We start from the raw sequence: 15353 nt of genomic DNA on the forward strand, positions 1-15353 counted from the left end.
TTACAGATGAAAACACCATGGATCAGAGAAATGTAACATCTTAGGGAGAAGCTTAAACATCCTACTTGTGAGGATGGTGCAGGACCAGGCCATGTCCTGCTCGATTGCACCTGAAGCCTGTACCTTCATTTAACATATCCATGACTCATCCTCTCTATGTATTCCTAAAACAAGAATAACAGTACCAATGTTTTATGGTCGTTGGGAAGATTAATTGAAGTAATACTTGTAATTAAAAAATTAAAATACTTTATCATGTTTTCAGTGGATGCATATACAGCACATTAGTTTCCCATTTAACAATGTCTACACAGATTTTTTTCTGTGGCATTGGTCACATTTTTCAGTGTGCCAGTTTTTTATTATCTCATTTCTGTTGTTCTATCTCCAGCAATATAGCTTTCCTGCCCCCTTACCTTTTTGTATCACTTTAGAGACATTTAATCTCCAATAGATGATTTAATTCTTACAGCCTTTAAACACTTTTATTTTAAAATCGCTATAAACTTCCAGTAAGCCACACAAAGAGTTCAGAGAGTCCTACATCTAGATCCATCCAATGGTGATATTTTACGGAAGAACAGTGCATAGATAGTGCCCTGGGGACACGGTGGTTAAACACCGGAATGTTGGTGGTTCACGTCCATGCCGGGGCAATATGAGAGAAAGACCGGTGATGTGTTCCTGGAGAGATCACAGCCAAGAAAACCCTACGTGGGCGTTCTACTCTGTCGCATGGGATCACAATGAGTCAAAACAATAAGTAGACAAATGGATGTATTGCCATCAGAATCAGAATCTCAACAAATGTTTCTATACAATTGGTGAGTTGATGATAAAACTAATACTTACATTTTAAAATACACTTTGAAAAAAACAGTAAAAAATTGACTTAACGGCACCTAACAACTGTAACACAACCGTGCCATAGCATGTGTTGTTGTTAGGTGCTGTGGTCGTTATATAATTGTCAATGTAAAGATTAAGCATGTAGGCGTAGAGTCTAGCCTGTCAATCAGGTCATAGCCAATGAGGCTTCTGTGTGGGCATAGCCTTTCCCTAAGGATTCTGGGAATTCTGGTATTTCCTCCTTGGAGGTGGGAGACTTCTGCTCACATCCTGGGAAACACAGCAGCTGACAAGACATATAGACCCACCGTGATGCAGCCCCGGGTGCTGGAGAAGCCATGCAGAGACCCCTGCCAGCGCTGAGATGTTTCCAGTGGCACTGGACCAAGGACTTTCTACCCACTGGCCTGTGATCTTCTACATTTGGCGTCATTGCATGTGTTTCATGAGTCTGAAGAGGACTTTATAGATTGGTATTGGACATATAGGCTAATGTCAGACTTATGGACTTGATCTGGACAGGGCTGGGATGTTTTCTCAATGTTCAATTGCTCTTGTATATAAATCTCTTTCTTATACACATATGTGTGTCCATGGATTTGTTTCTCGAGTCTACCCGGACTAACACAGGTGCCATCAAGTTGGTTCCAACTCATAGCAACCCCATGGGCAACAGAATGATACACTGCTCAGTCCTGTGCCATCCTCAGAATTGTTCTTATGCTTGAGCCCGTTGTTAATCCATCTCATCGAAGGCTTCCTCTTTTCCACCATCCCTCCACTTTAGCAAATGAGATGTCCTTCTCCAGGGACTGGTCTCTCTTAATAACATGTCCGGAGAATGTGAGACAAAGTCTTGTCATCTTTGCCTCTAAGGAGCATTCTGGCTGTATTTATTTCAAGACAGATTGTGCTATTTTCAATATTCTTCGCCAATACCATAGTTCAAGTCCAGAGATTTTTCTTGTGTCTTTATTACACAATCTCCAACTACCATATACATACATATAAGGTGATTGAAAATCTTATGGTTTGGGTCAGACACACCTTAGTCCTGAAAGGGTCAGACACACCTTAGTCCTCAAAGTAGCGCCCTTGCTTTTCAACACTTTAAAGAGACCTTATGGAGCAGATGTCTCTAACGCAATGGGTGGTTTGATCTCTTGACTGCTATTTCCATGAGCATTGACTGTGGATACACGCAAGATGAAATCCATAATAAGCTCAGTCTTTTCTCCATTATCATGATGTTATGTATTGGTCTAGTTGTGATTTTGCTCTCTTTACAATGTAATCCATACTAAAGGCTACTGTCCTTGATCTTCCTCAGCAAGTGTTTCAAGTCCTCCTCACTTTATGAAACAAGGTTTAGTCATCTGCATATCAAAGGTTGCTAATAAGCCTTATTCTAATCCTGATGCAATTTCTTCTTCATATAATACAGTTTCTCTGATTATTTGCTCAGCATACAGATTAAATGAATGTGGTGAGGGGATACAACCATGTCACACACCTTTCCTGACTTTCAAACATGCATGATTCCCTTGTTCAGTTCACACAACTGCCTTTGGATGTATGCACACGTTCCGCAGGAGCACAATGAAGTTTTCTGGAATTCCCATTCTCAAGGTATCTGTAGTTTATTATGATCGACACAGTTGAATGCCTTGCCACAGTCAATAAAATGCAAGTAAACATCTTTCTGGTAGTCTCTGATTACAGCCAAGATCCATCTGTCATCAGCAATAATTTCGCTGTTCCGTGTCCTCTTTTGAGTCCAGGCTGAACCTCTGACAGCTCCCTGTCAATGTACTGCTGCAACCATTGTTGGATGGTCTTCAACAAAATTTTACTTGCATGCATTATCAATGATATTATTCTATAGTTTGAGCATTCTGTTGGATCACTGTGTTATGCCGGGTTGACTAGAGAAAAAAATCCAGAGACACTTATATTTGTGTAAGAAAGAGCTTTTTATAAAGATGTAATTTCATATCAAGAAAACATCCCAATCCCATCCAACTCAAGTTCATAATCCAATACTAGTCCATAAGTCCCTCTTCAAACTCATGCAGCCACATGCAATGATTCAGAATGCAGGAAGATCACTGGCCGGTGAGTGTCAAGTATTGTGGATCCAATGGCAATGGACAGATATCCAGGACCCTAGCAGGAAGCAGGGTCAGCAGCAGAAAGGCGAAGGCAAAGAGAAGGGGGAGGTTCCTAGGACCTTCCTTATGAGAAGGCCATGCCATCAGGCTGTGACCTGATTGACAGGGTAAACTCCACCCCTACACTTTTATATATCTTCAAGTTGACTTGACATTATGTAACTACCACGGTCATCTTCCTTTAGAGTAGGCACAAATATGGACCTTTTCCAGTCAATTGGCCAAGTAGCCATCTTCCAAATGTCCTGGCCTAGAAGAGTGAGTGCTTCATTAGCTTGTTGAAACATTTCAGTTGTTTCATCAATTCCTGGAGCCTTGTTTCTGGCTAATGATTTCAGTACAGCTTGAACTTCTTTCTTCAGCATCATTGGTTTTTGCCCATCTGCTACCTCCTGAAATGGTGGACTAGTTCTTTTTGGTACAGTGACTCTGCGTATACATTGCATGTTCTTTTGATGCTTCCTGCATCATTCAATATTTTGCCTATAGACTTTTTCAGTCTTCCACTTGAGGCCTAATTTTTTTCTTGAGTACTTTCTGTTTTAGATATGCTGACCAGGTTTGTCCCATTTGGTTTCCTAATTCTAGGTGTGGACACATTTCATTTTAATAGTTGGCTTTTTCTTCTGGAGCTGCCATTTGAAATGCTCTTGTTAGCTCTTTGACGTCAGCATTTTTTCCATTTGCTTTAGCTACTCTATGATTAAGAGCAAAGTTTAGAGTCTCTTCTGTCATCTACATTGATCTTTATTTCCTGTCTTTTTAATGACCCTTTGCTTTCATTATGAGTGGTGTCCTTGAGGTCCTCCCTCTGCTCGTCAGATCTTCAGTCAGGATTCAATGCATCGAATCTCTTCTACAGTTTGTATTCAAACAAACAGCCACCTAAATGAGGTGTCAACTAAGTGCACATGTAAGAAGCACAACAGTCTGTGTGATTCAAGGATGATAAATAACAATCCAAGTACAAAGGGAGGAAAGGTATCAGAACTTAAATTGTGAGCACCCAATTTGCAGAAGGTTATGGGTAGCGGTGGGAGCCAAAAGTCCAGCAGGGTCCCTAGGTGGATTAGCCTCTGAGGATCCCCTCTGACTATGAGAATAACCTTGTGATCAGACAGAGACTTTTATAAACTTGATTATGGTGAATGGAACTAGCTTAAAATATAGTACCTGGTCATTTGATAAAAAATTTTGGATTTATTCTAGTTTTAAATATTTCTTATGTTAATGACAACATATGTTCAAGTGTGCTTAATATAATTGAATGATGGGTTGTTATAAGATTTGTAATAGCTCCCCAATAAAATGATTAATAAAGTATAATAAATAAATAAAAATTTCAAATATATTTCTTGCTTATTTCTCAACAGAAATTTTTTCACTGGTTTATTTTAATATTGCTGGTGGTCTTTTTTTTGTATTCCAGTTTATAAAGCACTGGAGGGGGTGGATGCATAAAGACAATAACTGGTATAATGACTTTTTAGGGAACTGGGTAGGGGTGGTTGGAGGAAAATAGGGAGCAAATAATGAATACATGAGGGGAGAGGATACTTTAGAACTGATTATGGTGTTGTATATACAGTTCATTTTAGATATGACTGAACTATGGAAATATGGGATATCTTAATTATATCTCAATAAAAATATTGAAAAAAATTGTCTTAAGATCGTCTCAAAATTTAGGTGGGACAAACTTAATGTCATATTTTGTCTCCTATGGCCTTGTTTTAATTGTTTTCAGCTTTATGTTGAACTTAAATATGAGCAATTGATGGTCTGTTCCACCGTCAGCCTCTGGCCTGGGTATAACTGGTGATATTGAGCGTCTCCATTGTTTCTTCCCACAGATGTAGTCCATTTTATTTCTGTGCATTCCATTAGGAGAAGTCCATGTGTGTAGTCACCTTTCATGCTGTTGAAACAGGGTATTTGCTATGAACAAGTTGTTGATTTTGCAAAATGCTATCGTGCAACCTCCAGCTTAATTTCCAGCTTAAAGTCTATATTTTCCAACTACTGTTTTCCTTCATCTTCTTTCCCAACTTCTGCATTCCAATCACCAATAATTATCAATGCATCGTTATTGCATGTTTAATCAATTTCCAACTGAATTTGGTAGAATTCTTCATTTTCGTCATCACTAGCTTTTGTGGTTGGTGCATAAATTGGTATAATAGTTGTATGATTGGATTTCCTTCAAGTCAGACAGATGTAATCCTATCCCAGACAGCACTGTAGTTCGTAATGGATTTTGCAATGCTCTTTGTGACAACGAATGCCATTCCTCTTGATTGTGTATTCCCAGCAGAGTAAATCCTATGATTTTCTGATTCAAATGGTCAAAACCAGTCTATTTCATCTCAATCAATGCCTAGGATATTGATTGCTGTGGGTTCATTTCATTTTGGATGACTTCTAATTTTCCTTGATTCAGACTTTGCACAGTCCAAGTTCAGATCATTAGCAAATGTTTGCAGCTGTTTCTCCTGACCTTGACTCATGCTCTATTAGCAAATGAATATCCTGAACGCTCCACTCCCATGGGATTTACCTGACTCACATCACCGCGGTCAACCCCTTTAAGAAAAATCAGCTTCTCCTCGGTCCCATCTGGAGCCTCAGACCTGTGGGCCACACCCTCTGGCACTATGATCACATTCTGCTTCCATTCCCCAGGCCTTCAGTATCTCACACTCTTTTGAAGGTCTGTATAAGGTTTTCAGCGGCTCCTTCCTCAAACGTGGGGAGCCTAGTTTGCTAGTCTGTTCTTACTCTGGAAGCTCTGCTAAAACGTGTGCACTGTGGTCACCCTGATGGCATTTGAGATACCAGTGACGTAGCTTCCACAAGCAACACACAAGTCACCACAGTACAGCTAACTTACAGACAAGTGGTGGCCCTAGTGCCTAGAGTTAAACTACTCAGGCTCAAAATTCCCCTTTGTCACTTTCATTCTAAATCCATGGTTCATTCTACAGAATACAGTGTTCTTTGGAAAGTGGTGCCTATTTATTTCTATTAAGACTAACTCCTAGCCTTACTTGCATCGAAGGTGACTGCGTGCCTCTCTTTGTCAATAGAATGAGAGTGCAACGATATGTACCATCCCTTCCAAGGCAAGAGTTACAGCACTGAGGGGCTTTGCTTCTGCTGAGTGGATGAAGTCGGGGGTCTAGAGCACAGTGACTCTACAACATGGAAGCACCAAAGTGAAGTTATCCATCAACCAGACACATTCTAGTTGGACTGTTGCAAGAGTCAAAAGTACATTTCTATTATATTTGGGACTTTTTATAATTTTAGGACTGCCACAGAGTTAGTTTAGCATCAAGCCTATTTAATATAATAGTTTAAAACTGACTACTTACTGGAAAATTACACAAACTTTCAAATCTCTGTTGGCTTTTCTGTTAAAGGAGAATAATAAGAATGAATAAGAAATAATATTTGTGCAGATTAAGTGAGTGTTTTTTGTAAGCATTTGACACGAGGTTGATTTCTCAAAGGTTGTGCCATTGGCATAGCTGAGTTATTACCACATTGACACTCCGGAAACTGGAGAGGACGCAGGATGAAAGCCCATTGTTGCTCTTTGGCACTATGACACCCATTTTCACATCTCTGCCCAGACTCACTATTTTTAATTGTTGCTCATTTATTGCCCTTATGTAACCTTAGATTATTCCTGGTCGGGTCTTGGTTCCGTAGGAACTAGAGGAGTTAGCTTTAAAAATGTTCCCTTTGGTAAGGCAGCTTCAATGATCCCTGCCTACTAGTATTCACACCCTTGTTGTGATGATATGAATGGTATATGCCCACAATATGCTTTGGAATACTAATCCTTATACAAGGTGATGTAGTGGGTTGCACAATGGACTGCTAACTGGAAGGTCAACAGTGAGAAACCACTAACCTCTCTGATAGTGAACGAAGAGGTTTTTTAACCTTGAAAACCCACAGGGGCAGTTTTACTCCACCAGCCTTATAGAGTTACTAGGAGGCCTATTGGCGCAGTTACCCATTGTGCTACAATCCATGTGGTTAGCAGTTCGAAAGCATGGGCCTCTCTGAGGGATAAAGTCTGGGCATTCTACTCCCATCAATAGTTATGGTCTTGGAAACTCACAGGGGAAGTTCTACCCTGTTCTATAGGATCAGTCTGAGTCAGAATTGACCCCGTGGTAGTGAGTTTGGCTTGAATCCAAGGGGATGTAATTCCATTTGAGAAGAGGGTTCTCTTCAGATGGTGCCAGGCTATCAAAAAGAACAGTAGGTCAGGACAGAAATAAAACGTCTGCATACAGACAACTGATTTATTGATTTATTTTATTATTCATTTGGAGTTAATACATATATCATATCATTCCATAGTTCAATTACACTATAATTGCAGAATCATATAATTGTTACCACAATCAGTTTCCAAACACAGACAGCTGATTTTTGACAAGGGCCCAGTAACTATTAAATGGGAAGGAAATGCCCTCTTCAATAAATGGTGCTGGAAAACTGGATCCATCTGCATAAGAATGAAATAAGACATAGCTCACTTCATGCACAAAAACCTAATCAAGGACCTAAATGTAAAATCCAAAGCTCTCAGGATCTTCAATGAGAAAACTGGGACCCATTTAAGTGTTCTAGTACAGGGACTACATGGGCTATCAGAATTAACAAAGGAAGCACAGTCCATGGAAGACAAAATAGATGAGTGGGGCCTATTAAAAATAAAACACCTGTGTACATCAAAAGATTTCATTAAAAGAGAAAAAAGAGAGGGACTTCCAGGAAGATGACACCCATGTAGAATCACCCTCCCTGTGCCCCCATTGATGGATCAGAAAATAAAGAGAATGTGGTTGCTCACTGGAGAGCCAGAGCAGGTCGGAAATCCCTAGCAGAGCTCTTGTCTTCTCTTGACTGTGGATACCGAGCTAAGTCAGTTTCTGAAGACGTCCTCAGCTGATGGCAGCAAGGTGGTCAAACTGCCCATTCTTACATCCCCTTCCAACCCCAAACATCAGAAATACAGCCCTGAGGGTAGGAAAAGAGAAGGGATGGGAAGGGGGGTAAATGGGAGCTGATAGATAGCCCTGATGACTATATAACTCAATTAGAGGGGAGTGAACAACAGAGCTTGACCGGTGCCAATGGGCCATACACCATCCTCTCTAGGTAAGTATTTTGAAGGCGACTTTGCCAGAGGATGCCTCACCTCAGTTGGGATCAAATTTTTAAGGGAGGAGAAGGGAATGGAAGCTATGAATAGGTCCCCCTGACAGGGTAGACAGCCCTATCAGAAGGATACTGATGGGAAAGTCAAGTCAGGAGGGAGGGAGGAGAGCAAACAAATGCATGGGTGTTGGTAGGAGAAGCAGGGGGGACTGACCTCCAGGTGAGGGGAAGAATGACTGAAAATGCTTAGGAGGACCCTAGTGGGGAGTGTACCTGGCGTACGCACCGAAGGGGCCACATTCATTGACTCCGGGCTTCTGGGTACATCCTTGGGACCCAGGTTGAGTGAGGTGAACCCTGGGTGTGGCAGTTACATAATCTTCTGTCAACTTTCGAAGGGGTGGAATCTAGCCTGTCAATCAGGTCATAGCCAATGAGGCCTCTGTGTGGGCATGGCCTTCTCCTGATGATTCTGGAAACTCCTGTCTTCCTCCCTGGAGGCAGGACACATACTCTCTCTCTGCTTCACATTCCTGATGACAAGTCAGATGGAGCTATCCTAATGGAGCCAGAGCCCTGGAATTGCAGAAGACATGTAGAGACCCACACCAGTGCTGAGATGTTTCCACTGCCACTTGATCCTCAAGACTTTCCACCTACAGGCCTGTGAACTTCCTACATTCAACATCATTATATGGGGTGTGTGAGTCTGCAGAGGAATTTATAGATCTCAAAGGGCTGTTAGTTTTTTTCTTGTTGTAAGTTTGTAGTGTACTGTAGATTTTAGTAATTAGTCCTTTGTCTATATGTCACTGCTAAATCTCTTTTCCCAATCTGTGTTTTCTCTTTTTCCTTTAAAAAAAACAACTAAAAAAAATTATTTTATTGGGAACCCTTACAGATATCATAACAATCAGGTCACAGACTGATGATCGATTCTTCAACGCATTCAAGTTACAATGGCTACCACGTAGTCCAGAGTGAGATCAGATGTGAGAACTTCACTGGGTGAACTGGACTCCACTTCAGACACACATGTAACCTGAGGACTTGAGATGGAAAATTCACGGTGTCTGAGGAAGTAGAAGACAGCTGCACCAAGACTGTTGAACTGTTGGCAAGCAGAAAAACTTGGTTTGCTACATCATTGCCGTGTATGCTGTATTAAGATATATATTATTCTGGTAGATGTATGACTGACATGCTTAGTGAGTATTATTTTCAATTTTCCCTGACAACCAAATCCTATTATTTGTGTAAATAGTGTCCAGCCACTAAAGGATTGAGTCTGTATAAGTGGATAATTCAGGTACTGTGATATGGAATTAGCCTACATTGGCCTAATATACCTTTCTCAAAAGTGCTTAAAAAATTAGTACCAGAGGCAAATAAAAAGCAATATTAATGGAAGATCGTTATGCCCCGGGGGATGATCAATAAGACTCTACCATAATTAACAAAGAGGTTTTGAAAGAGAGTAGAATGCAGATAAACGAACAAACAAAACATAGATACAGGAATAGGTTTGGGGGCTCAGATTAAACCTTAGCTCCAATTTAAGAACAATTAATTTTTATATCTTGGCCCCGATCGGTACTTACCCTCAGGAAGAGAACACAGAAGATACGTATGCTATAGCAAAGTGTGTGAAGAAATTAGATGGTGCCCAGCTATCATATAAAATAGAGTCTGCAGTCTTAAAGGTTTGTTTCCAAATGAGCAACCACCTAAGTGAAATGTCAACTGAGTCAATATGGAAAAAACACACCATCATCAGTCCAGGAAGTTGAAGTTGAAGGAGGGAATAGTATGAGAGCCTAAATTGTTTGCAGAAATCTATGGATGACAGTGTAAACCCAAAATATATCTGTGGGATCTGCATAGGAAATAAGCCTCTGGTGATTTCCCTCCATTCATAATAGAGGGATGGGATGAAAGTGGTGACCAAACCGATTGCATTAGCGATTATAGAAGATCAAAAGGATAAACCTGACTTGAACAATTAAAACATTGTCAGTTGATACTCTCTCAGATGCCTTCTGGGGTTTTTTTGCTCATATTGGGGTTTATAACAGATGTGTTATGTCATTGTGGGCCACTCTAGAATTTTTGTTATATGTTTTTTCAGAATATAAAACCAAGGACTGATGAACCTATAGGGACAGCAAGTAGAATAAGAGTTTCTGGGTGTGTGTGGGGGTGGGGTGGGGTGTGGGGTTTAGTGGTTTGGGGGTGGGTGGGTAAAAGGGAACTGATGTCAAGGAATTCAATAAGGAAATGAATGGTTTGAAATTGATTATAGTAGCAATTGTACAATACTGCTCAATGTGATTGTACTATGGGATGGTATCTGCATTAACTCCCAATAAAATGGTTTTGGGGGGAAAAAAGAAATAAATAAAGGAAGGAAGAAGAGCGTTTGGGGTCTTAAAGGCTTGTCTTCAAACAAACAGCAATCGAGGTGAGGTATCAACTATGTCCACATGGAAGAAGCACACCCACCTGTGTGATCCAAAGATTGTAAGTAATAAAATCAGAAGGAATGAGGCAGAGAATGGTATCAGAGTTTAAATTGTGAGCGCCTGGTTTTCAAAATGCTTTGGATAACAGTGAAGGTCAAAAATCCATTTTCAGAGTCCCAGAGGGATTAAGCTTCTGGGGAATCTTTTCTGGTCATAGTCAGAGATGTAAATAGTCTTCCTATCAGACAGAGGATATTGTAAAGTCGATGATGGCAGATGTAATTAGGTTAGAATATAATGCCTTATTGTTTCATCTCCCCTTTGACCCCATTATAAAGTTATTTCAGTTTTTAATATTTTCTGCTTTATTAAAAAAATTTTTATTGGGGCTTGTACAACTCTTATCACAATCCATCCATCCATCCATTGTGTCATCTGCTTTATTTTTGATTGAAGTTTTTCTCTGATTTATCTTGTCGGTGTTAGTTTTTTTGTCGTGGTTGTTGTTTGCTTCCTATTTGTATGATTTTCTGTATATGAAATCCAGGATAGGTCGTTCTACAGCAACAGTCACTGGATGGATAATTAGCTAGGGTCATGGCAGGGGAGGTGGGGGGGGAAAGCAGGAGCCAACAACAGAGTAAGAACAGATGTTCTGACATTGAATGTGGTGATGACTGCACAACTCTTCTTAATATCATTGAATGATTAATATCATGAACGATATGTGAAGTATATACCAATAAAACTCTTTTAATTGGGTGAGAAACAGATGGTTTTCTTTGTTATGGTAATAATCCCCTATTGGTGTCTTAACCTAATTCTTATGCTGAGTTATAAGACATAACGTAGAGGAAGAGCTAGGAGCCCCGGTGGTGTAGTGGTCAGGCTTGGGGCTGCCAACTGCAAGATCAGCAGTGGCTGGGAATGAGGGTGGGGGAAGACAGGGCTTCCTACTCCTGTAGAGTTTCAGTCTCCAAAAACCACAGGAGCCGTTCTCCTCTGGCCTATGGTTACTATGAGTCGAATTACTATGAGTAGACAGATGGTAGTGGGGACAGGTAAGACAGATGCCATATGGAGATTGCTAAGGAACCACGGCTGCTAGAAACTCAAACAGACAAAGAAGGGCCTCCTCCTAGACCCTGAGTTTGAACCCCAGACCCCTTTGTGAGAAAAATACGTTCGTGCCCTTTAAAGCCATACATGTGTGGTTCTTCTGTTACAGCAGCATTGTTGTTAGGCGCTGGGGAGTGGGTTCTGATTCATAGCGACCCTACCCTATGTACAACAGAATGAAACACCGCCTAGTTCTGTGCGAGCCTCACAATTGTTCTTATATGTGAACCCACTGTTGAGCCACTGTGTCATATCCATCTCGTCAAGGGCATTAGGATTTGTGTCATTCCCTTGCCTTGCATGTGAGCAAGGTGGTCGATTAGCTGTTTATGATATTAGATTATAAAGACTGTGGCTTTTACCTTGGGCATGCTTTCTCTTTCTTGGGATGCTTACTCAGGGACAGCCAGGGGCCACGTTGCCTGAATCAGTTTATAGAAATGGCAATGTGGGGGGAAAAAACGAAAAATGGGGAGCTTCCTGCCAAGCCCCACATGAGTGAGTCTGGAAGGAGAACCTTCAGTCCTTCGGATGAGGCATCCACAGAGCACAATTTATTTGCAGCCTCATGAGAGATGCTGAGCCAGACCTCAACAGGCTCTTCACATTCTGAAAAACTGTGCAAGATGGTAAATGTTTATTGTTTTAAGCTAATTCTGCACATGAATAGATAAATATATCTCATCACAAATCATTCTCTTCCTAGAATGCTCTCAGACATATCTTGGATGTGAACATTATCATGTTAATATAAAGGAATTAGCTCAGGATTGGAGGCTTACAGCAGATCTGAAGGATGGATCAAATGGAAAAAAAGCAATGTGAGAATCACTGAAAAACCAGACACACACAAACACACAGAGTGTCTTCTGTTGTATCCATACAAACTCAACTGGTGTGGGCCCACGTCTCCTCTCCCTGTTCCATCCCACAAGAGGGCAAACCAGGTCATTGATGCTACCTTATACACCATGCCTTGAACCAAGGACCCCCCACGAACCATCCTTTATTCCAACCCAAATCCGTTGCCATCTAGAGGCTCTGTAGGTCAGAGTACCACGGCCTCCCAAGGTTCTACAGTTTCTTTGAAAGGGACGCTCAACTCCCCTACAAGGGGAAACTGGTGGATTCCAACCTCTTTCCATGCAGCCCTGAACCCAGCTGTCAGCGACGCATTGTGTTGCCTAGTAGCACAGCGTAATCCTGCAGAAATTCGGTGACCCTTTTGCCTGGACCTGTTTCCTTAAAGGAGATGACAAGGACATCTCCTAGGTCTCGATTTCTTTCAATAGGAATGACAATAGTGCCATCTCACAAATAGAAAGCTATAAGAATATACCGTGGAATGAAGGAGTCCCATGCAGGAGTGGGTTATGAGGTTGGACTACTACCAAGTGGAAGGTCAGCAGTTTGAAGCCACCTGCCCCTTTGCAGGATAAAGAGGAGGCCTTTTATTACTAGTTTTGGAAACTATTTTATTATTAGTTTTGGAAACCCACGCTCTCTATCCTAACATTGCCATGAGACCTAATTGACGTTGGGGGGCGGGGGTGGGTGGGGTGGCGGGAAGAGAGAGAACCGAGAGAGAGAGCGCGCCTGGAAACTTTAAGTGCTCTGAAAGTATTTTAAAACAAACAAACAAAACACTCAATTTATTGCAGAGATGTGGAAAATGAGGTTAAGTGAGGAGAAATAACTTTTCAAGAGCACTTGGCTCCGTCAGTAGAACATCTGGGATTCAAACCAGGGCCCCCCGCTTTCTGAACTTCCACCACGGGGCAATTTTACAGCCGGCTCAGGCTGGGGGAATCCTCACCGGAGGAGGTGTTTGCCCCGTCGGGGCGGAGGGGGCGCAGGGCGGCTGCAGGGAATCCTGACCCCGGCCGCCGTCGGACTCCGAGCCGCCGCTGGCATCCCTCGCCCCGCCCCGGGGCCTTTTCGGGAGGCTCACTGGAGGGGTGGGGGTGGGTGGGCAGGGAGGAGCCACGGCGCATGTGCACAGCTGGCTGCCCCCCTCCCCCGCCCCCTCCCCACAGCTGGGAAGTCCGCCTTGGCCCGAGCGCGCTCAGTGCAGGGACCCGGGGCTGGAGGACGCAGCGGGCGCTCTCCCTTTGGCGCTGGGAGCACCGGCCCGGCCCCTCGCGCGCCCTTCAGTCGCTCCGTGCCAGTCCCCGTGGGCCATGGCCCTGCGCAAGGCGGGTCTCGCGCCGTGGTGCCTGGCGCTCCTGCTGTGCTGCAGCTGCGGGGTGCTGGTGGGGGGGTCCCCGAAGCTGGGCAGTGGGGGCGGCGGCGGGTGCCCCAGCCGCTGCCTGTGTTTCCGCACCACGGTGAGGTGCATGCATCTGATGCTGGAGACCGTGCCCGCCGTGGGGCCGCAGACCTCCATCCTGTAAGTGCCGCCCGGGGCGAGGGAGGGTCGGAACCCCCGGGCCGCCTTTGTCTGCCGGAGCCGGACCTGCGTGCCCGCTCTCCGCGCCGGCCGCCGCCGCTAGTTGCCTTTGTTGGAAACTCCGGCTTCCACCGCTTAATTTGGAAGTTGTTGGGAGCAGCCAGGGAAATCCCACGGGGCCCACGCTCGGCTCCTCCCGCCCCTCCTCCGCCCTTCACCCCCTCCCGTCCGACTCCCCTCGCCTGGGGTCCCTTTCCGCCCGCCACCCCCACCTGGGCGCCCCTTCTCGCCTCCCCCGACTTTGCCCAGCTCCCAGGAGCGCGGCGAGCCCCCCAGCCCCCCAGTCCCCCCGCACGGCTGCAATCCCGGCCGGCCCTGTATTTACCTGCGCCGCCGGCTGCAGACTTTCCCCGGCCCATCTCACCAAGTCCGCCCGCTGCTTCTACCCAGCACTGCCCTCGAGAAGCATTCTGCAGCAAGCAACGGTTTTCCTCTAGGAAGAGAAAACGAAACCGTTTCGCTCCTGGGTTTAATTCCTTCTCCCCCCAAGCGGGTCTGCGAAGCTTCCCCGGGAGGCTCCCTGTTGGGTTTGCTAAGGTCTGGTGAGCCAAGGCCAGTCCAGCAGGAAATCGGAGGTACTGCAGAGTAGGGGTCTGGGTCCCCATACAAAACTTAAATTAACCTTCCCTTTGCCAGCCTTTCCTTTTATGTTAGACCTTCAATCCTTGGTATTCACCAGAAGCGCTCAGTTTTCTTTATGCTTGACATTAAACTTCACACAATGCCCTACAAGATAAACATACTCCGGATCTCCTCCCCGAAAACATGACCGGCTTGCTGACCCTCGCGCCCAGGGAAAAGCTCGCAGAGGGAGGGATGGACATCATCCTGCGCGCTGCCTTGCCTTCGGTCCCCGAAGGCCGCCAGAGTTCGCTGCAGGACTTGTGTTCTCAGGAGACGGCGATTCGGTATTTTCAAAATTGGTCTGGATGGGCGTTTTATTGAGGTGCCGACTGTGACTCAGTGTTCTACGGCCGCCTTTCTTTCTGAATGCAGAGAAAGTGTCTTGGCTAAAGCCAGAGAACTTTTGGCACCAATGACGAGCCCTGCAAAAGTTGTAAAGTTTTTAGTGGACTATTCAGGAAGTGGGTGGTTAATGTTTCTTATATTTAAAACAAAGTA

At 43.8% G+C, this 15353-nt stretch overlaps 1 protein-coding gene across 1 annotated transcript in view; it reads left to right on the top strand.

Annotated features, from left to right (window-relative positions):
- Positions 1 to 13962: 13962 nt before the first annotated feature.
- The window catches only part of PXDN (peroxidasin), a 163222-nt gene continuing 161831 nt past the window's right edge, over positions 13963 to 15353 (top strand). Inside the window, exon 1 of the mRNA XM_004709832.2 lies at positions 13963 to 14171. Within this exon, the coding sequence (XP_004709889.1) occupies positions 13963 to 14171 (209 nt within the window). The remainder of the gene's footprint in view (positions 14172 to 15353) is intronic.

The sequence above is a fragment of the Echinops telfairi genome, unplaced genomic scaffold, assembly GCF_000313985.2.
Source record: "Echinops telfairi isolate 266 unplaced genomic scaffold, ASM31398v2 ScPeMD7_3509;HRSCAF=4178, whole genome shotgun sequence".
Classification (NCBI taxonomy): Eukaryota; Metazoa; Chordata; class Mammalia; order Afrosoricida; family Tenrecidae; genus Echinops; species Echinops telfairi.